Source organism: Schistocerca cancellata, chromosome 5 (assembly GCF_023864275.1).
Source record: "Schistocerca cancellata isolate TAMUIC-IGC-003103 chromosome 5, iqSchCanc2.1, whole genome shotgun sequence".
Classification (NCBI taxonomy): domain Eukaryota; kingdom Metazoa; phylum Arthropoda; class Insecta; order Orthoptera; family Acrididae; genus Schistocerca; species Schistocerca cancellata.
This window is the reverse complement of record NC_064630.1, coordinates 614,356,553-614,379,086: the sequence shown is the minus strand read 5'-3', so window position 1 is coordinate 614,379,086 and position 22,534 is coordinate 614,356,553. Positions and strand designations below refer to the sequence as shown.

The 22,534-nt window shown below is 42.8% G+C and overlaps 1 protein-coding gene across 4 annotated transcripts in view; it reads right to left on the bottom strand.

Moving 5' to 3' along the window:
• The window catches only part of LOC126187648 (alpha-tocopherol transfer protein-like), a 122,097-nt gene that overhangs the window by 33,792 nt on the left and 65,771 nt on the right, over window positions 1-22,534 (bottom strand). For all 4 annotated transcript variants that reach the window (XM_049928856.1, XM_049928857.1, XM_049928854.1 and 1 more), the window contains exon 6: window positions 13,891-13,996. In XM_049928856.1, the coding sequence (XP_049784813.1) occupies window positions 13,891-13,996 (106 nt within the window). The remainder of the gene's footprint in view (window positions 1-13,890; window positions 13,997-22,534) is intronic.

Here is a 22,534-nt window from a genome sequence, read left to right as displayed (position 1 = left end):
TCGGTAAACTATGTTACCATAGTCAGACGTATAATGTTACAAAAGGTGCTACAAACGGTTAAACATTTAATGCCAGATTAATCCATAGAGGAATCAATGACAACCTTTCTTCGACAGGTTATTATAAACATCTTTTTCCAGAGGCACACAAAATCTTTCCATTATATCTCCAGCTGCACAATATATGGCATGAATAATGTGTTGGCACCACTAAATTAAAGTTAAAGTTATCATGTATACATCGTCACAACATTGCATCCATATAACCACACGTTATGCCTACTAGGGCGCCATAGCCCTGACTGTCAACAGACAATGCGTAAGACGAACTGTCAACGTGTACGACAGGCGTCGCTGCAGTGCATTGTCTCTAACACTAAAAAACAAATAATTTAAAACCAACCATGATTCCAGATGTAAAAGTTCTGAAAAACTTCTTGATGATTTCTTCTTGACAAAGCCTAGTTAAGACATCCTATACATCATATTTATGATAAATGCATTATACCACCACAAAACTGCAAGTACCTTTATGACAGCATAGTTAAGTAAGCGCCAGCATAAATACTAAAGAAAATTAAAATTTTTTAAACATTAGAGAAATAAGTTAGACTGAATGCCAAAAAAACTTATAGGAAATTTAATAAAATTATAAACAGCAGACCAGTTGCAATGGATAAAGAAGTCTTTACCTAGGTTTCGACAAATTTAAATTTGTCTTCTTCAGAAGGTGACAATTTTACATTTGTCGAAACCTAGGCAAAGAATTCTTTATCCATTGCAACTGGTCGTATGTTTATAATTTTATTACGTGGAACCGTTGCTGTTGTGCAGCTATGTTTACAATATTATAGGAAATTATTAAAATACAGCGGTGTTCAACGTAAGGTCTGGAACCTTTACGAAGGTATGTTGTCATTGATTCCTCTAAGGATTTGATCAGGAATTAATTGTTTAAAGGTTTGTAGCATCTTTTGTAATGTTATTACTGATCCGATGATGGTAACATAGTTTACCGAAACTGGCTTCCTTAGTAAAGTATTTTACTGCGATCTTGGCTAAGAAGTTTTTCTTCTCCTAAGAAAGCAAATTTATGCGTCAGGCTGGGGATTGGATCTGTTATGCTGCCATTCCTGAACAATATTCCAGGGGTGACTTCCAACAGGATAACGTTAGCAAACATACCACTGCTGCAACCCAACACCCTCTACAGAGTGATGACATGTTTCCTTTGCCTTCTCGGTCACCAGATCTGTCTCGAATCTAGCAAACAACGGACATCATCGGACCACGACTCCAACATCATCCACAACTGGCATTTACCGTCCCTGTATTGACCTACCAAGTGCAACAGGCATAGAATTCCATCCAAAAAATCTATATCGTCTACTTTTACAACAATTCACGCGTGTTCGCATGCCTGCAGTCAACATTCTGGCGGTTATACCGGATGTTAATAGTACCACTTCTTGTAGTGAGGTTATTAGATATTTTGTTAGAATTAAAGGCATCACTATTGGTAAATGATTAAGCATTCCACTTTGTCATTTCGACCACGTTAAGATTCTCAACCTATCTATCACTACAATTTAGGAAGGTAACTAATACGGGGGATAGGGAAAATAATGTGAACACCTGTACGTACTTGGAAATGGTTTATTAATAAGAGGTTGGACCCACATTTTCCCATAATACAGCTGCGATTCTTCTTGGAATTATCGTATAGTCTCCAGTGGAATCTTATGCCACTATTTGTTCAGAACCTCTCCTAACTCCTGTAGGGACGAGGGAGGCGGAAATCTGCTCTCCTAAAATTGCCCACAAGGGGTTCGATAATATTGAAGTTCAGGGACTGTGTTCGCCAGGGAAGACGCTAAAGTTCAGTTGTATGCTCCTCATACCACGATTGTACTGTCCAGGCTATGAGAATGTGTGCATCGCCCTGAAATATGTCATCATTGTTGGAGAACCACTTTTGAATCATTGGGGTCATCTGATCACCTAAAATGTAAGCATAATCGTTGACTGTCACACGGACTTTGAGAGTAATGATGGGTCTGCAGAACCCCATGATATGGCTAACCACACGGTCAAAATTCCACCTCCATGCTTAACCGTTGGAATCTAGCAATCAGTGTTGTAGGCTTATTTCGGTGTTCTCCAGATGTAAACCTGGCCCGATGTTGGAAATAACTAAACGTTGACTCGTCGGACCATATGACGTGTTTCCACTGATCAGCCGTCCAGGATTTATGCTCCTGACGCCATGTGTTACGCTTTCTTGCGTTGGCTGTCGTTACTAATGGTTTCGGTATAGCAGCAAGTCCATGAATATTCGCTTTATGAAGTTCTCGGCGGACAGTGTTGATAGATACGGGGTCTCAAAGATGGCTATCGAGCTCTGCAGTCACTTTAGCTGCTGTAGTTTTGTCTTGTTTTGACACAATTCGTAATAGCGTACATCGATCTCTGTCATTTAGTTTTGGTTTGCGCCCCCTATTACGTTTAGAAAATGATGTCTTTCCATTTTTTGTGTAGGCAGTCATGACTGTTGAAGCAGTTGCTCTTGAAATACTCAGTAAGTTGGTGGCCTTGGTTTCTGATGCTCCAGCCAAAAGGGGCCCCCTCAATCTGCCCTCTTTGGAACTCTGTTAGGTCTTTCATTGCACGTCGACCTTGGCCTCCGAATGCAAATACGAAGTGTGTACTACTCGTAAACAAGCTTCACTGATGTCTAGTCTATACTGAACACACACAGTCCAGCATGACGCATGCTTTACCTGCACTATTAACCGTTAAACACAACCATCCCATTACTACCACCGTTTACATTATGTTGAATATCCCCAGCAGTTATTTCTTTGAGAGTGTATGAGAGGCCACAATGTGAGCACGCGCGCGCGCGCGTGTGTGTGTGTGTGTTTATGCAGCTGATGTGTGGTCACCAAAGAACTAAATGACTGCGAGCTTATAAGAAATTATTGGCAGACAAACGGCAACTGAAGAAACGTAATATGGGACACAGACATAAAAGTTCATGCCTTTTGGTAATGTGGTGGCAACCATTTCTAAGGTAGTTGCGTATGAAAATCCGATATAAAAGGTGAGATACTTTAAGTTACATATTTGAAATTGAGATTTCTTTGATGTTCTTCACTGGAAAAGTTGTTATGGGTGGTGAACTAGTTCATGGCAGTTCTTTCTTTTTTTATCTTCTCTTGCTCACTGATGTGTGATTTGTTGCAGGGTATTCAGTGAATCAATATGTCCGAGTTAATGAATTTCTTATTTTGAAATGTAGAATGAATGTTTACCTGCACGAGAATTGGTGACAGTTTGACAATGTTTCTTCCTTTTTTTTAGTTGAGTTGCCTATGTGATTTGTGGGGTATTATTTAATGTTTTAATGACGTTTGTTGTAGAGGATCTTCCACTAAGGTCGGTTATGTATTCTTTGTATTTTACATGGCTGTGTCACAATGCCTTCAGTTTGCTTCTTCTTGGCTAGTCCTGGAACCGTGTTACCTTGTGTTCCCTCTAGATGTTGAATTGACGAACATTTTTATATGATATGTGGTAGATGCTCAAGAATACGGGAAAATAATTGGTTTATGAATAAATTAAATTTGTGCTGAAGCTGTGCATGCGAATATTTTATCTTGTTTGTGTCGTATCATTTGTAAGAGACTATGGAACTTGTATGCCTGCTCTACGTGCTGAAGTGATGAACATTTTGTTCTGTATTATGCTGCGATCCGACACCTATAGGCGGTAAAGCTGTGCCTATGCAAAAGAGCGTACTTCGAAGGAATTCAAGTTCAGGCAAGAGCAAGAGGCATAAAATTAATACTACAAGATCGTTTACGAAATACACTTAGTTTTCAGTAAGTAAAGTTGCAGGGCGTATCTTAATGATATGCGACACATCCTTACAACGGATGTATGGAGACACTATAACGTAGGGTTGTACATTTTCGCGACGTGCCTATAGAAATAAATTACTGGACCTTTTTATCTGAGGTGGCCTGGTAGGAGAGAGGAAAATTAAAGGAGGTTTAGTTATATGAAATACCCTGCAGCCGGCTCAGTATTATTGTAGTACATTGAAAGTGATGTTATAATGTGACTGGACATAAATCCCTAGGCAATCCAAAACTAAATACTAACGATGACTTGTCATTGTAGTTAGCGAGGGAGCAGCATAAGGGAAAAATGACATTTTCACTCTGCAGAGGAGTGTGCGCTCATATGAAACTTCCTGGAAGATTAAAACTGTGTGCCGGACCGAGACTCGAACTCGGGACCTTTGCCTTTCGCGGGCAAACGCTCTACCAACTGAGCTACCCAATCACGACTCACGCCCCCTCCTAACAGCTTTACTTCCGCCAGTATCTTGTCTCCTACCTTCCAAACTTTACAGAAGCTTTCCTGTGAACCTTGCAGAACTAGCACTCCTGAAAGAAAGGATATGCGGAGACATGGCTTAGCCACAGCCTGGGGGATGTTTCCAGAATGAGATTTCCACTCTGCAGCGGAGTGTGCGCTGATATGAAACTTCCTGGCAGATTAAAACTGTGTGCCGGACCGAGACTCGAACTCGGGACCATTGCCTTTCTCGGGCAAGTGCTCTACCAACATTTTTTTGTTTTTTTATGTTCTTTGTTTTTCCTTTTTTATTTTATTTTTTTATTTTTTATCTTTTGCTTTTGGTTTCTTTTCTTTTTTTCTTTTTTTTCCAGGAACAGGGTAAATTAACAAAAGATCTTTATCGGTGCAAACTTAAATACAACAGAAATGCCATCCTTCCGGCGGAAATAACACAAGACATTATACTCGTACAAGGCGAGCATTTTTTTGTTTTTATGAACAAGGAGTAGGAAAAAAAGAATAATAATACTGATGTAAGCTAAGAGGTGTGAAGCAATATACAGTGGAGTGAGGGAAAAACCAGTGTGTGCTGGTATAGTGCATAAAAGAAAGGAGGCGCGTGTCCATGCGCCTACTGCACTGTGGGTTACAATGTAGAAAGTAGCGCGGGGAGTCTCAGATGTTAGCAGGGGGGGGGGGGGGTAGTGTTGTCGGCGTGTGGCACCATCAAACTCAGCGGGGGTGAGGTAAAGATCGCATGTAGGTAATTGGGGAAGAAAGCGTGGTAGAGCGGTCGGTGTTCGACTTCACTGTGGGCGATTTGTAAGTACTGCCAGATATCAAGGCGTGATTTGTCGCCATCATTATACATGTAGGTGATCGTACATCCCTTGACCCATACAATCGCATGGTTTTTGGTGGCGGGGAAATAAGTATTCTCAGGATGGATAAAAGTCCATGGGTCAATCGAGTCCGGCGGAACGCTGAGGTAACAGGCAACGAACTGTCGGGCAAGTTTCCAGACGTCACTGGTGGCAGCACAAGTCAGTTGATGGACATCGTCATCCACGAGGTGGCAAATGGAACAAAGTGGAGAGTCCATTAGTCCGATGGCGTGAAGGCGATGATTTGTGGCGAATTTTTCATTTGCGACTTGGTACCATGTTGCCCGGACGTTGTAGGGAAGAAAAGGCTTGGACGGATGTCTCACTTCGAAATTGTTGCTGGATATGGAACGAAGCAGTGGGGTGTAAAAATCTTTAGGTCGAGGAGAACGCGTGGTCGGTAAGTGCGTGTGAGCATAACTAGAGTCGACGATGAAATCAGAAATGTGCGTCAGATGGTGCTTGATGTGTCCGACTGGTACTGGTGGTGTTATGGTTGCGGGCACTAGAACTTCCAGCAAGCTGCGCGTAAGGGAGGTGCCCCCGTGCCACTGCTAGTGCATGATGGCCATGTATAAGGACGCCGCTCGGAGTCGCACATTGACCGTGGACCTTTTCTGGACGCCACATGTTGATTGAGGTATGGGACACGTTGTAAAGAATCGAGTCGTCGGAGAAGATTTTGTCGCACCGTTGTGTGGATAGTTTGGAGTGCACGCCGAAAATTTATGGCAGCGGAGCGGCGCACGGTGGAGGTGAAAATAATACCAAGGTATCGTAGTTTTTGTACACATGGGAGAGGTGCTAAGTAGTCGTGTGAGAGGCCGCGTCCAATGGGCATCGCCGCGGATTTAGCCACATTCATGTTACTGCCCGCTGCAATGCCGTACGTTGATATCAAATCAAGTACCGTGTGTGTTTCACTCCGTGAGCGGATCAAGAGGAGGAGGTCGTCCGCATACGCACGACATCGAAAACTGTGCTGTCGCAAAGTGAGACCAGAAAGGTGGCTCGTCAGACTCCCGATGAGTGGCCTCAGGCTTATGGCATAGAGTAGGGTCGAAAGTGGGCAGCCTTGCCGTACGGAACGCCGGATCGCCACTGGTCCGGCCACACGGACATTAACGTGAATCAGCGATTCGGCGGTGCCGTACAGGCGCCGGATAACGTCGATAAAGGCTGGTGGAAAACCCATGCGGTTCATCACTGAGAACAGAAATAGATGCCGCACTTTGTCGAATGCGCTGTCAAAATCAATGGCAACCACTGCGGCGCAGAGTCTGCACGCCGCTGCCAGTGCAATTAAATCGCGACATTCTCCTGTGGCCGTTTGTATATTAACTGAGCCGCCCAGAGTTGCCTGTTCCGGGGATAGAATGCTAGGCAGGACCTTGCGGCATCGCGTTGCCAGTAGGCGTGTACAAATTTTATAGTCTGCGTTAAGCAGAGTCAGGGGACGGTAATGTGCTGTCGTCACACCTGGTGTCGGTTTGTGGATGGGTATAATAATTACCGTGACGAAGGACGGCAATACGGCGTTCCCCATCGTCAGCAGTTCATGGAACATCGTTGTCCACCGTGACGCCATTAGTGTGAAGAAAGCGCGATAAAATTCTATCGGCAATCCGTCGACACCAGGTGACTTATTCAGAGCGCCTTTGTTGATTGCATCGTGGACTTCGTCACGCGTAATTGGCTCTATCATCTCGTCCGCTGCGTCGTTGGTGAGGGTGCGAGTTACGTGTGGTAACACAGACTCCTCAGCGTGGTTGTCGGTAGTCTCCTCCTGGTACATTGTGCGGTAGTGGTCGACAAAGGCACTGACGATTTCGGCCTGGCAAGTGACGTGCTGGCCGTGACAGGTGTTGATCTCGGTGATGAGTTGTTGTCGTCGATGTTTCCTATCGGAGGTGATATGATGCATGGTGGGATGTTCTTGTTCCGCCGATTCTTGACATCGGGTTCGCGCCATAGCCCCCTGCAGCCTACGGCGTGTTAAAATTTGCGCCTTAATCCTGCTGCGTTCCCTCTGGGTGTCGGGGGTGGGCGGTTGGGCGTCCAGGTCGCGGAGAACGGCGTAGAAATAGTCGGTAGTGTGCCGGCGCCACGCATCTACTTCTTTTCCATACTGAATCAAAGTACGTCGAATGGCAGGTTTGGCACATTCCAGCCACCAGGTCAAGGTCGTGCAGTATTTAGGTAAGCGACGTTCACAGGTGGCCCATGTCTCGGTAACACGTTGAAGACATTCGGGATCATGAAGATGGGAGGTGTTTAGCTTCCACGGTGCACGACTACGCCAGATCACTTGCTTCGGGAAGAGAATGTTGCAGATGTAGGCACAGTGGTCCGAAAAGGCCATGGGCCAAAGTTCTACACCTTGGACTTCAGGTGTGAGTTCCCGAGAGACGTAAATTCTATCAAGGCGGCTCGCGGAGTGACTCGTCCGGTAAGTATGTCCATGCGCGTCGCCGTGCTGAACTTCCCAAGTGTCGCGGAGCAACAGATCTCGGACGACAAGACGCAGTTCTTGACAGGTGTTGTAGTGGGGCACTTGATCTTTAGGGAGCAAGACACAATTAAAAACACCCCCAAGCAAGTAATGGTCGCAGCGTCCAAGAAACAAAGGAGCGATTTCTTCTGAATAGAAGAGTGCCCTGTCGCGTCTGCGGGTGGTGCCTGACGGAGCGTAAATGTTGACGATATGCGTCCCCATGACGGTGACGGCCACGCCTCTGGTAGATGGAAGGTATGTGATATCGGTCACTGAAATGCCTTCTCTGGCGTAGACAGCTACGCCGCGTCCCAGGTGGTCACCAGGAGAAGGATAAGTGTTATATCCCGCGACGTCTGGAGGTGTGGCCAAGTGTACTTCCTGTAGTAGTGCGATCTCGACGTCTGACGCCCACATCATCTCTGGCAGAAGTTGAAGTTTCACGGGTGAGCTAATGGTGTTAGTGTTGATCATCGCTATTCTGTAGGTTTGGAGCCGTACCCCGCCGTGGAGGGGAACTCCACCGGCAGAGGATGAAGAGGGGCGAGGCAACGGCGGGTCGTGCCGTACGCCACCAGACGGCGTTATCAGCGGCGTAACGATGCTTCCGTCTGGGGTAACTCTGTCCCCAGTGTGTGTTTCGGGTCCTCATCGACATCCTCACTCCACACCATTGAAGGCGCTGTCGTTGTGATGGTCGTACGTTCCACGTCGGTCGTAGGGGCGGAGGACGTTTCGGCGGCAGTCGCAGCGCTGGAGTCCATTGGTTCAGGAGCACCTGGGCGAACCAGTAGAGTAGGCATCTACACATCCACAGTCGGCGTCATGTTGTCGTCATTCGTATCGTCGTGTAGGTTCTCCGAGGCCTCGTCGGGTCGGACGGCCTCTGGAGCATCAGAGGGAGGTGATCCGTCTCGTTCCGAGACCGTACGGCGCCTCCTCTTGCGCCTCTTAGGTGAACGTTGTTTGCGGGTTCGTCCCTCCGTGTCGGAAGACGGAAGGGAGCGCGTCGCTCTGAGAGGAAGGCCGTCGCAGGAACGTCAAATGAAGGGGCGTCCGTATGGTCGGGCGGGTGGGGGTCGGAAGTCGTCGCTGTTGGTAGTGGCGCAGGAGTAGCGTTAGGCTTTGAGCGCGACGTGTCGGCCCCGTCGGTATCCTTAGCAGCTGGGAGAGTCACCGGTACATGGTCCGACGGGCGGCGGCCGGTGGGAGGAGAAGAGAGCGCCGATCGGTAAAACCGTCGTCGGAGCCGGAGGTGCCACGGTATCGGCTGGCAATTGGGTGATTCGTCGCTGAAGACACTCAGATCTGATGTGGCCTTCTTTGCCGCACCCGGAACAGGTCTTGGGTTGGCCGTCGTATATGACAACCGCGCAGCACCCGCTAATTTGCAGGTAAGATGGCAGGTGGCGATGGAGATCGATGGTGATCTGCCGTACACCGTTAAGAACGGGGTACGTTTGGAATTGCACCCAGCGTTCGGCAGTGTGGCCATGTACAGTGACATATGGGCGGAAAGCCGCGATAACGGCATTCCTAAGCCGGCATGGTCGACAGTGACCGCTCCGACATTGCCGTCGGCGTGGCAAAAGCATAAGCCATGGTTGGTGTCACGAAGTATTCTTTCACATACCGCGTCATTGACTACTTTGTACTGCTTAATATGGACAAATGGATGCCCAAGATGTCGGCAGCTGAGATCTTAGCAACGTCGCGTAGGAAGCGTTCCACTTCCAAGCCCTTTGGTCGTGCGTAGTCGTTGCAGAAGTTGAATCGTAATGTTGATTTTCTAAAACAGTTGGCCATGGTTCTAGTGCACGTAAATGACACGTAAGTGACGGCCGCTGAATGTAAACAACAGCGAGCGCGCGCGCTCCGCAGGCGGAAACAACACACCCGCACTGCACGGCGGCGAAAGCCGGACTTCCACTGAGCTACCCAAGCACGACTCACGCCCCGTCCTCACAGCTTTACTTCTGCCAGTATCTCGCCTCCTACCTTCCAAACTTTAGAGAAGCTCTCCTGCGAGCACTTGCCCGCGAAAGACAAAGGTCCCGAGTTCGAGTCTCGGTCCGGCACACAGTTTTAATCTTCCAGGAAGTTTCATATCAGCGCACACTCCGCTGCAGACTGAAAATCTCATTCTGGAAACATCCCCCAGGCTGTGGCTAAGCCATGTCTCCGCATATCCTTTCTTGCAGGAGTGCTAGGTTCTGCAAGGTTCGCAGGAGAGCTTCTGTAAAGTTTGGAAGGTAGGAGACGATATACTGGCAGAAGTAAAGCTGTGAGGACGGGGCGTGAGTCGTGCTTGGGTAGCTCAGTTGCTAGAGCACTTGCCCGCGAAAGGCAAAGGTCCCGAGTGCGAGTCTCGGTCCGGCACACAGTTTTAATGTGCCAGGATGTTTCATAAGGGAAAAATGTTGGTAATGCACAGCACTGATTATTGAGGAAGTTACGTGCCTTTGCTCGTTGAGCTTTGTCTCGTCATTTCAAAATATTATTATTATTTCTTTATTTTCTCAGACGATATGTCTGGTCAAAAATGGAAAGTGACGTGGACATTGATCAAGCGTGACTTCGTTTTAACTGTACGGTATATGTTAAATCGCTTGTTACGAACTTTCGGGTAATTGAACATGTATCAATAATTTCGGATTTCTGTAGTTGTATAAATAAGTTTGGATGTAGGTGTATTGTATTGATGTACTGGTGGATATTGTGTGGTATGACTCCTGCAGTTGATAGTATAATTGGTATAATGTCAACTTTAACCTGATGCCACATGTCCTTGACTTCCTCAGCCAGTTGGATGTATTTTTCAATTTTGTCTCCTGTTTTCTTTTGTATATTTGTTGTATTGGGCATGGATATTTCGATTAGTTGTGTTAATTTCTTCTTTTTATTGGTGAGTATGATGTCAGGTTTGTTATGTGGTGTTGTTTTATCTGTTATAATGGTTCTGTTCCAGTATAATTTGTATTCATCATTCTCCAGTACATTTTGTGGTGCATACTTGTATGTGGGAACGTGTTGTTTGTAAGTTTATGTTGTAAGGCAAACTGTTGATGTATTGTGTTTGCTACATTGTCATGTCTTCTGGGGTATTCTGTATTTGCTAGTATCGTACATCCGCTTGTGATGTTTGTATTTGTTGTTTGCAAAGTCTGCATTTATCTGTTGTGGTATTGGGATCTTTAATAATATGCTTGCTGTAATATCTGGTGTTTATTGTTTGATCCTGTATTGCAATCATGAATCCTTCCGTCTCACTGTATATATTGCCTTTTCTTAGCTATGTGTTGGATGCGTCTTGATCGATATGTGGCTGTGTTAGATGATACGGGTGCTTGCCATGTAGTGTTTTCTTTTTCCAATTTACTTTCTTCGTATCTGTTGATGTTATGTGATCTAAAGGGTTGTAGAAGTGGTTATGAAATTGCAGTGGTGTAGCCGATGTATCTAAATGAGTGATTGCTTTGCGTATTTTGCTAGTTTCTGCTCGTTCTAGAAAGAATTTTCTTAAATTGTCTACCTGTCCATAATGTAGGTATTTTGCCAGCCGAAGTGGCCGTGCGGTTAAAGGCGCTGCAGTCTGGAACCGCAAGACCGCTACGGTCGCAGGTTCGAATCCTGCCTCGGGCATGGATGTTTGTGATGTCCTTAGGTTAGTTAGGTTTAACTAGTTCTAAGTTCTAGGGGACTAATGACCTCAGCAGTTGAGTCCCATAGTGCTCAGAGCCTTTTGAACCATTTGAATGTAGGTATTTTATATCGATAAATCCCCTTCCTCCTTCCTTTCTGCTTAATGTGAATCTTTCTGTTGCTGAATGTATGTGATGTATTCTATATTTGTGGCATTGTGATCGTGTAAGTGTATTGAGTGCTTCTAGGTCTGTGTTACTCCATTTCACTACTCCAAATGAGTAGGTCAATATTGGTATAGCATAAGTATTTATAGCTTTTGTCTTGCTTCTTGCTGTCAATTCTGTTTTCAGTATTTTTCTTAGTCTTTGTCTATATATTTCTTTTAGTTCTTCTTTAATATTTGTATTATCTATTCCTATTTTTTGTCTGTATCCTAGATATTTATAGGTATCTGTTTTTTCCATTGCTTCTATGCAGTTTCTGTGTATTATCTATTCCTATTTTTTGTCTGTATCCTAGATATTTATAGGTATCTGTTTTTTCCATCGCTTCTATGCAGTTTATGTGGTTATTCAATATATAATCATTTGTTTAGTGTGTTTTCCCTTGACAATGTTATTTTTCTTACTTTTGTCTGTTCCAAAAGCCATATTTATATCATTGCTGAATACTTCTGTTATCTTTAGTAATTGGTTGAGTTGTTGATTTGTTGCTTTTGTATTATTTAGCATGTTGGATAGTGGGTTCAGAGCAAGGCAGAACCAGAAAGGACTTAATGAGTCTCCTTGGTATATTCCACACTTAATCTGTATTGGCTGTGATGTGATATTATTTGAATTTGTTTGGATATTAAGTGTGGTTTTCCAATTTTTGATTACTATGTTTAGGAACTGTATCAGTTTAGGATCTACTTTGTATATTTCCAATATTTGTAGTAACCATGAGTGGGGTACACTATCAAAAGCTTTTTGGTAATCAATGTATGCGTAGTGTAGCGACCTATGTTTAGTTTTAGCTTAATATGTCACCTCTGCATCTATTATCAGTTGCTCTTTACATCCTCGTGCTCCTTTGCAACAGCCTTTTTGTTCTTCATTTATAATTTTGTTCTGCATTGTATGTGTCATTAATTTCTGTGTAATGACTGAAGTTAATATTTTGTATATTGTTGGTAGGCATGTTCAGGGGCGATATTTTGCTGGGTTTGCTGTGTCTGCTTGATCTTTAGGTTTCAGATAAGTTATTCCATGTGTAAGTGTATCAGGGAATGTGTATGGGTCTGCAATGTAACTGTTAAATAATTTAGTTAGATGTGAATGTGTGGAGGTGAACTTCTTTAACTAGAAATTTGCTATTTTATCTTTTCCAGGGGCTTTACAATTGTGAGTAGAATTAATTGCTTGGATAACTTCGTGTTGCAAAATTATCACTTCAAGCATTTATGGTATCATCTTGTATGTGTCTGTTTCTGCTTGTATCCACCATGCATACCTGTTATGTTGTACGGGTTTGACCATATGTTGCTCCAGAAGTGTTCCATGTCTGTTATGTTTGGTGGATTGTCTATTTTAATGTGTGTGTTATCTGTTGTCTGGTAAAATTTCTTTTGGTTTGTGTTGAATGTTTAGTTTTGTTTCCTTCTATTTTCTCTTTTTTTGTATCTTCTAAGTCGTTTGGCAAATGCTTGTAATTTCTGCTTCTTTTCATCTAATTGCTCTATCGCTTCTTGTGAGATTTTACCTAACCTTTTTCGTTTTTTTCTGACATTTCATTTCTTATAAATTGTGTTAGCTGTCCGATGTCTTTTCTCAGTTTTTCTATTCTGATCTGTAGCCTGTGTTGCCATGCTGGTTTTGTGGGTTTCTTCTGTGTGTTGGTTGGTTCTGATCTCTGCCTAGTGTGTATATTTAGTGTAGTGAGTGCTCCTATATAAACCAGTAGTTGTACCTCTTCCATAGTTGTGTTTTCATTTATTTTGTTGTGTATGATTGTGTTGATAGTTTTTATTGTTGTTTCGACTTGTGGGTTATTTGGCGGTCTATGCAAGAATGGTCTAATGTCTGTATTTGTATCTTTGTATTCTATATATGTCAGCTGAAATTTTTCTTCTATATCTAACATATGTGTCACTTCGTGTTCTATTATTATTATTATCATTATTATTATTATTACTGGTATTATTTACGACAATGTAGTACCTAAGCATGTAATCTTTCCCAGTGGAAAACGACAGCATATAAATCTTGGAACGTACATTAAATTTCGTAGCGTTTGATTTCCTGTAGATGCACACACAAAAGATCAAAAGAGACACATATATAACATTAAGTGTTCTGAAGGTGAGGTAAAAACATTATTACTTTATCTCTGTAAACTAACTGTAGAAACTAATTCGGCACCACGTTAACTCTTTGAAAATGAGTTTTTCTCCCTATCAATATACATAACATAAATCCAGAAACGCTACGGTCGCGGAAAAATAGTAGAATCAGTACATACCATAAAGCTTTTCAGCAGTTCCAGCGGATCCTCCAAGTTCATCTGGTACAAGCTCCCGTGGAACATAGTCGAAAAGTGTTTCCGTGCCTGGTAGATGAGTAATCACCTGGAAAATAACGAAGTTTAGTCAGATACTGATTTTCTTACAGTTTAAAAGCAACAGAGGGAGTACGTAAGATAGACAGAGAGAAATAATTTTCCGAAAATATATCATCCCGTGTCCGCTGTACTGCACTTCGATTTACGGGCTCTGTTAGAATTTTTAGAATTCTTGGATATCTAAGACTCATGTGGCCTGCTGATGTTCAGAGAAAAGGCTGAGTTCCAAATTACGCTAAGTATAACCAAATGTTTGTGAAAATAATTTTACTGTGTCACAGCTGGTTTTCTTAGGATGTGTAGATCTAACTGACAGAAAGGGAGTTTCTCTTCCCTCTGCTCATACATTTTATCAAATATGATAAACAATTTGAAACAATAAATATATGACAAAGATAAAGTAGAGCATTCGTTCATAACACACTGGATATTTTCAGTTAAAATAGGGGATGACACAGCAATTCATGCGATAGGAAACACTGTTCTACTACTGCAAAACTTCTTTAGATGTTTATTTACCTCGAGAGATGAGTCAGAAAAGCAGATAGTGAATATTGGGATTAATGACGTTCCGGAAGAAACGTCAGATGCAACGTAGAAATCCCTTCCTAATAAGAAGGAAGCACATCATACCGCTACAATACAAATGGTTGAAACTGGAGGTTAATTAAAACAAAAGAAATGTTCATAATGGTTTACCAACGAGAAAACGATATCCTAAAACGGTAGTAACGCTGTAACAATTACTTTTACGGAGAAATTAGAAAAGAAAAAAAATATTAGATATAGAATCTCCTCACCGTAATATAAAGTACTAATCAGGCAAGGGAACAAAAACTGGATCTAGAAGTGACTACAACCGGATGGAAAATTTGAAGTCGCAGGTAAAATTAAAGAAAGTAACAATCAGTTCCCAATATAGAGCTCCTGACTCAATCTTCGTGAAAGTAAGCCTCTGATTTAGCCTTTGTAAATAATGTATGATATGTATATCAATGCTACAGCTTCCATTAGGCTTCTTGAGGATGGAGAAACATTTAGAAATGAAAGAGCAAGTCAATCGGGCAAGGAAACTAGGAAACGAAATGAGAAAAATGTGTATTAAAGAAATACATCTGCAACACCTTTTTACTGATGACGTTTTATGGTTTCATATACTCAAACCATCACTGGATGGAAGTACACTCACTGAGGTGGAATAAGTCATGGGATACTTCCTAATTTCGAGTTGGAACTCACATGACCCATCATTACCTCGAATCGTCCAGAATGTTCTGACTTGGCGCATTCTCATCCCAAAAAATTCCATCGTTGCATAGGAATTATGGAGCCACAACCAGCTTGCACAGTGCCTTGTTTCGGAAGAAATAACATCCATACAATAGAGTAGAAAGCAACGTCAATAAGTGCGCCAAATATGGACAATAAACTTTACACCTCAGGCATCAACGCTACATATAGGAGTCATATACACAAGAATGGAAAAGAAAACTGACGATATGTTAGATAAAACTCAGTTTGGCTTTCCTGAAAGGTAACGGCACCAGAGAAGCAGTTCTGGTGTTGCAATAGGAAATACGGGTGAATTACAGTAAATACAGGGACCAAGAGCGAACAATAAGACTGGAAGTCCAGGAATGAAATGCTCACATTATGAAGGGTATACATCGAAGTAGCAATTACGGAATCAAAAGAAAGTTGTAATAGCAGGATTACAATTCCGAATGGGAGGATATGACATAAGATTTACTGACAACATTGCTATCCTCAGCGAAATTGAAGGATGACTGCAGGACCTGTTGGATGGGATGGACAGGCTAATGAGTACAGAATATGGATTGAGAGTAAATAGAAGAAAGGCAATTGTAATGGGAAGCGGCAGTAAGGAATTAGCGATAAACATCAATATTAGGTCCGTGAAGCAGACAAAGGGAAGAAAGCAAACGAATACAAGGGGACTTCAAAAAGTGTATTACACATGTTGTTCCACTCTAACACCATTGCGCTACAAGAGTGGCGCATTGTCAGAAGATAGTACATGTCCTTGGTTTCCTGTTCAGAGAGTTCTGCCGCGGTACAGATATCAGGTACACTACAGTGCAGGAGCGAAATGACACGGCAACTGGAAACACATTCCAAAATTCAAGTACGCGAGGTAGTACTATTCTTGTGGGCAAAACGTCTGAATTGGAGACGGCGAAAATCTGCCTGAGTGGACCAAATGCAATGTCTCGTACTGTCGTCGTAAAATAGTGCCAGTAGTTTGGCCAAGATCGCACAGACTTGGGTTATGCTGACTGGGAAGGAGGGCCATCGAACAGAAACGACTGTGTCCAGGCAGTCGAGGATATGACTATTTTTCGACAAAGACGTTTACACAGTGGTTCTAGAATGGCTCCGTAACCATGGAGCGGATTTATATCGCCGAGGAACTGAACCACTGGTAGAATGTCCCGTCTGGATTAGTCTAAAGCGTGGTGCTGTATTCAGTGAAGTTACCGGGCCTCCCGTAACAGAAGGGTAACTTACTTTTTGAAGTGCCCTCGTACATGATGGACGAACCAAGGACGACTTGGATGATAGGTTCGATGTTGTCAGTTACGAATTGCTCTCCTGATCCAACTTCATCTCAGTGTAGCACTCGCCCCAGCGTCTTCAATTATTGTTTAGAAATTGAAAAATTGTCTTATTGTCTTCCCGAAACTATTTTACCGTCTACAGCTTCCTCTAGTCCTATGACGAGTATCCCCTTGTGTCGGAACACATCATCCTGCTCCTTTTTGTCAGAGTTTCCCATCTATTCCATTCCTCGGCGATTCTGGGGGACAACCTCATTTCTTGCCTCACCAGTCTGCCTAATTTTCAGTATCACTTTATAACAACACGTCTCAAACATCTAGACTGTCATTTCTTCTAGTTTCCCCGCAGTTCATATATTCCAAACGTACATTCTCAGAAATTTCTACCTCAAATTACAGCTGCTATTTGATAGTAGTAGACTACTTTTGGTCGGGAATGAATACTGCTACGCTACTTTCATTTTGATGTCCTCCTTGCTTATTCTGGTACGTTTTAATTTGCTTCCACGGAAGCAGAATTCTTTTACTTCATCCTAGTTGTCTCCAGTTAGGACTGTAACTTCCCCACTCTTCTAATGTGTCTACCAGCTCATTACATTTATCTTATTCCAGTTTTCTTCAGTCCGTATTCAGGACTCAGTAGAGTGCTCATCCCAGTCTAAAGATCCTATTACTCTTCATCACTTACGATGAGAATAGCAGCGTCATCAGCGAGTCTTTTCACTGATTTACTTCCACATTGAATGTCATCCCAATCCTGAACCTCTCTTGTACTTCCGTCATCACCACTTCGATGTAGCGACTGAAGAGTATAGGGGAGAGATGGCGTTCCTGTCTTGGACCCTTTTCATTGTGACCAGTCTCTTCTTCATCTTCGATTTTTCTTGCGTTTTAATTGCTCTTACGTATATTGTTTATTACCGTTATTTCCCTGCAGTTTACACCAATTTAACTGTGACGTTCGAGCGTCTTGCATAGTTTCACATTGTAGAAAGTGTACCTTTACTTTTGCTAAAGCCAAACTGGTTTTCATACAAAAGATCCTCAAATTTATTTTTCCATTCACTTTATCATTATTCTTGTCAGCAACTTAGGGGCACGAGATGTTATAGACACTAAGCGATAGTTTTAACACTGATCCGACCTTGTTGTTTTCGGGACAGAGTGGATGATATTTTTCGAAGGGACTGATGTTCCCATACTAAGATTCTACAAACCAACTGCAATAGTCGTTTATTCGCCACTTTCTTCAGTGGCACTGAAAAATGCAAAGGAATGTTACCTATGTCTTCCAGCTTATTCGATCCTAAATCTTCTAATGCCTTACTAAACTCTAACGGAAATACTGGTTTACTTTTCCAAAAAGAAATTTTCACTTTGCAGCAGACTGTGTGCTGATGTTAAACCTCCTGACAGATTAAAACTGTGCGCTGAACCGAGACTCGAACTCGAGATCTTTGCCTTTCGCAAGCAAGTGCTCTCCAGTGAGGTACCCAGGCGCGACTCACGTCCCATCTTCACAATTTTACTTCCACCTCTACCTCGTCTCCTACCTTCCAAATATGGAAGCTCTCCTGAAAAACTTTAAAGACTTTCATTCCTGGAAGAAAGAGTATTGCAGTGACATGGCTTAACCACAGTATGGGGGACGTTTCCAGGATGAACTTTTCTCTCTGCATGGGAGTGTGCACTGATATCGAACCTTCTGGCAGATTAAAACTGGATTCTGTTAGTCTTTCACATCGACTCCCATTTCTTCTTCCACCACTTCAGCAGAAAAGTCCTCCCTATCGTCTAGGCCTTCACTGTACCCTTTCCACCTACTTACTTCTTAACCTGTTTTTCGGAAAGTGGAATTCCTAGTGAATATTGAAGCATTTGCTTTTAATTTCACCCATGCTCCATCCGTTATTCTAACGACCATTTATTTTTCTATTTGTATACTTTTTTCCTGCAGCCATTTCGCATTTGCTACTCTGCAGTTACTATTTATTTTATTCGTAAATGACTTACATTACTGTATTCCTTTCTTTTCTCGAACAGATTTGTATTTCGTCACTCAGTCGAAGTATTTCGGCAGTTGTCCAAGTTTTCTTCGTCTTGTTTATAACAACATATTACTGTCCCAATACCGTGGCTGCGCTTTTTAGAGAATTACATTCCTTTTGACTTGCATAGTCTATTGTGGTTTTAATTATTACTTGTATATACAAAAATAGAAGTTCGAACGCTCTTCATCATTCCTCAGTACTTCAGTATCCCGCTACTTTACCCAAGGAGTTTTCAGAATAAGTTTCGTGTTCTTCAGTCTACACCGATTACTTAATATCACTCAGATGGTCCTGCAAATCTCCCTCGCTTTCATAGCCATGCCATCAATGAACCTGATCAGCTTCACTGATGGCATGGCTATGAAAGCGAGGGAGAACTGCAGGACCTTCTGAGTGATATTAACTAGCTAATGAGTACACTCTTTCTTTTTTTTTTTTTGCTGGTGCCTTGTCCCACAGTTTCGCAGGGTCGGCAATGTTAGGAGCGGATTTGGCAAGGTTAGCTATAGGGGGTGGCCGGATGCCCTTCCTGCCGCCACCCCGTACCCCCTGGGACACAATTAGTGTTCCCCAGCTGCCTGTGTCTACTGTAATCCATGGAATATTGCGAACGAGTTCGTATGCCTGCGAGTCGTGTCACTGATGCAGAACGTGGGGACCAGCCCGGTATTCACCTAGCGGGATGTGGAAAACCGTCAACGTCTTCATCTCGCTGATGTACGATATCACTTCTAATTATAGTCTCAATTTTTCGATTGACTTTTTATTTCTCAAGCTTAACGTAATACTATATACTTTTTTCTAAAATTTCCTATGTTTTCCGCCTGTTGCCTTTCTGTTAAAACACTCATTTGCTTAAAGCAGCTGTTCAAAATAACCTGCTGTTAATTTAGTTCGCTGAGTGAAGTTATCACTATTCCCCTTGACTGACTAAACTCTGCGGAATCAAGTTTAATAAGTGTTAGAACGCCACGCACAAATGTTCAGTGTGGCGATGTCTTCCCACACTATCACTGTAAAATAAAAACATACATTAAAGTCGCATTAGTGAGAGGCAGAGAGCTACCAAACTAAGATGGCGAGCACTGTCCGCTTTATCTCTCCGCATGGATCTGCTTCTCCCTCTTAATATCTGCAATACATCTTATTGCCTTTGAACGTTTAAGAATTAGGTCACAAAGATGAGCTGTTCGGTTTCGAGCTGTTAGAAAGTAATTATCAAACTACCTGTGATCTGTTTGAATGGTATTTCCTCTCCATTTCGCTCTACAACTTCTGCGTTTTATATTACTATCACGATTTCGGCCTTAAGCCATTATCAAGTACAACAATGTTGGCCATAATTAGACTTTGTTGAGCTGTACAGTCTAATAGCGGAAATATTCAAGCATTACTACGTGGCACTGACCCATAAATATGAAAGATTGTCATCATTTGATCACTCAGGTCTTCTCGGCGCCATTGATCAACATTGTGCTTCAGGGCGTTGCGCTCGAGTTGTTTTCGCTTTTTATGCACATATTTCGACCTCCTCTTAAGGTTTCTCTTTCACTTTTTAGAGACGCTGTGACAGCTTATTTCCTGTTCCACGGATATTGTTGTGAACAAACCGTTGGCGTAGCGATGGGTAATTATCTGTAGTGGCGAATCTGTACTTTTAACCCTTGAAGCGAAGGTTTCAGAGTCCGTCAAGTAGGAGCCAACATGTTTTTGTCAGACGTGTTCGATTACGTTTATGGTGTGGCCATATGAAGCAGAAAAGCTTCTAAGAGTTCCAGAAACATTTAAGTTCCATCCATCGTAACATAAAATCCACGACGGAACTCGAAAAAAAGAGTGCCTTCAATTTTTCCTTGGTATGTTAGTTAAGAGAAGAACGAACAGATCTGTGCTTTATAGTGTGTATAGAGAACCTACGCTCACTGATCTGTCTCCAAGTCTTGAGCGAACACCATCACTCACAAACAAATTAGGTGCTAAAGACTCTGTTCCAAGAGATCGACCATATTCAGACAAGGACAGGTTCGCCGAAGATTTACAATGCCTACTTACGGTGTTCCGAAGGATTTGGTATTCAGATCACCAAACTGAACGGCTGATGCAACCAAAATCAAGGACGCTTGAGAAATAAGCTGAAAGAGACAGATAAAGTGAAACCAAAAATTGCTTATCTGTCTTATGCTGGCCCAGATCCGGAAAATCGGTAGGCTCATACGAAAACGTGGACTTCCGTGTATTTCGCTGTCTGGAAGTAAGATAAAAAGTAACCTTTGTAATCTCAAAGTCGATCTGGGTCTCCGTAAGCTGTTTGTGTATCGCATTTCACATGAATGTGGCAAGTCTTACGCGTGGCACACTATCACAACAGTCAAGGAGAGATGCAAGAAACATCAATGACGTACACGAGTAAGACAGCCGAGCAAGTCAGCTGTCACCGAGCAATACTTCGAATAAAAATCTTGATATTAAATGCAAGGCGACCATTATCGTAGTGCGAACGCCTAATTTCGGGGACAGAATACTTTAAAAATTCTATCGAAGTAAAAGTGTGAGAAAACCTGATAAACAGAGACCGTGGTTTCAATTTCAATAGCGCACGGGGTCCGGCACCCCATTTATTAAAATCTCGTCGCCCTTACAACTAACCGTGTTGCAAAACCCTGAGAGAAGTGGCACTTCACGGAATATCGGTGCTATTTCTGAATAACAGAAGAGCAAAGAGCGTAATGTGCGTCGGTAATATATCTCGGTTATTCACAGTGGCTTGAGGCCAAAAATAGCTTACAGTCCGGTTGGACTCCAGGCAGTGAGTACAAGTAACAGCAAAAATGTTGGAACTTTTAGAAAACGGCAGGGTCGGTCGTCGAAGAATTGTGTAGAAATGGAAACAACGACTCGGCAGAACACCCGGAATCACACTAAAAAATCAAATAAGTTATTTAAAAGGAAAAACGAGAGTACCGAAACGTTTTTGTATTGTCAACGCTTGTCTAAGCCTGTTCAGTTCACGTGTTACTGTGTAACGTAGACAAGTAGGCGTTGTTGTGTATAGAAGACAGTTTGATTTGCAATTCAGCTCCATAGCCCTTTACTACGCCCCTGCTTCCTTTTTCAACAGATTATATCATGCCTTAGTAATATTAGGTTTGTGCATCAGTTCGTAGCCTTTTGTTTTGCATGTTGGTATTCCAGTTTCTGTGAGTTTGTTGATCGGCGGCCATTTTTGGATGAAGTTCATTGTTCCCATTTGAGTATACTTATTGTCATTTACTTCAACTGGACATAGTGAGTGGAGCTGTGAACATTAGTAATTGGAGTGTCAGTCGGAGAAATCGGATCATTTCCGCAATGTTCTTATGCTTGATTTCAGTAGAAAGGTGACAGCAGCGGAGGCAACAGGAAGCATTTGCGTCGTGTATGGGATATCGCCATTGGACGGAACACGCCAAGAAAATGATTTTCTCGTTGGAGGATCGTTTTGACAAGTGACTCTCCACAGTCAGGGTGGTCTTCAATGTTTGATCAAAATCGTTTAAACGTATTAATCCACAATGATCCACGTCACAGTACTCAGGAACTGGCAAATGTGATGAACTGTGATCACTCCACCATCGTGCGACAGTTGCACGCAATGGGGAAGATTGAGAAATCGGGTGTATGGGTACCGCAAGCTCTAAAGCTATAATCACAAAAATCTGCGGACAGGCATAGATGCACCTCTGTTTGCTCGTCATCAGTTGGCTCGTTAACACTTCTGTATGTTACTGGTGACAAGAAATGGTGTCTTTAAGCTAACATAAGGGAAAGAAAGAAGTGTCTGAGTCCAAACAAAGCAACAATTTCCCGTATACAGACCAGCGTGCATCCACAAAAGATAATACTATACATCTGGTGCAACAGCGACCGCGTGGTGTA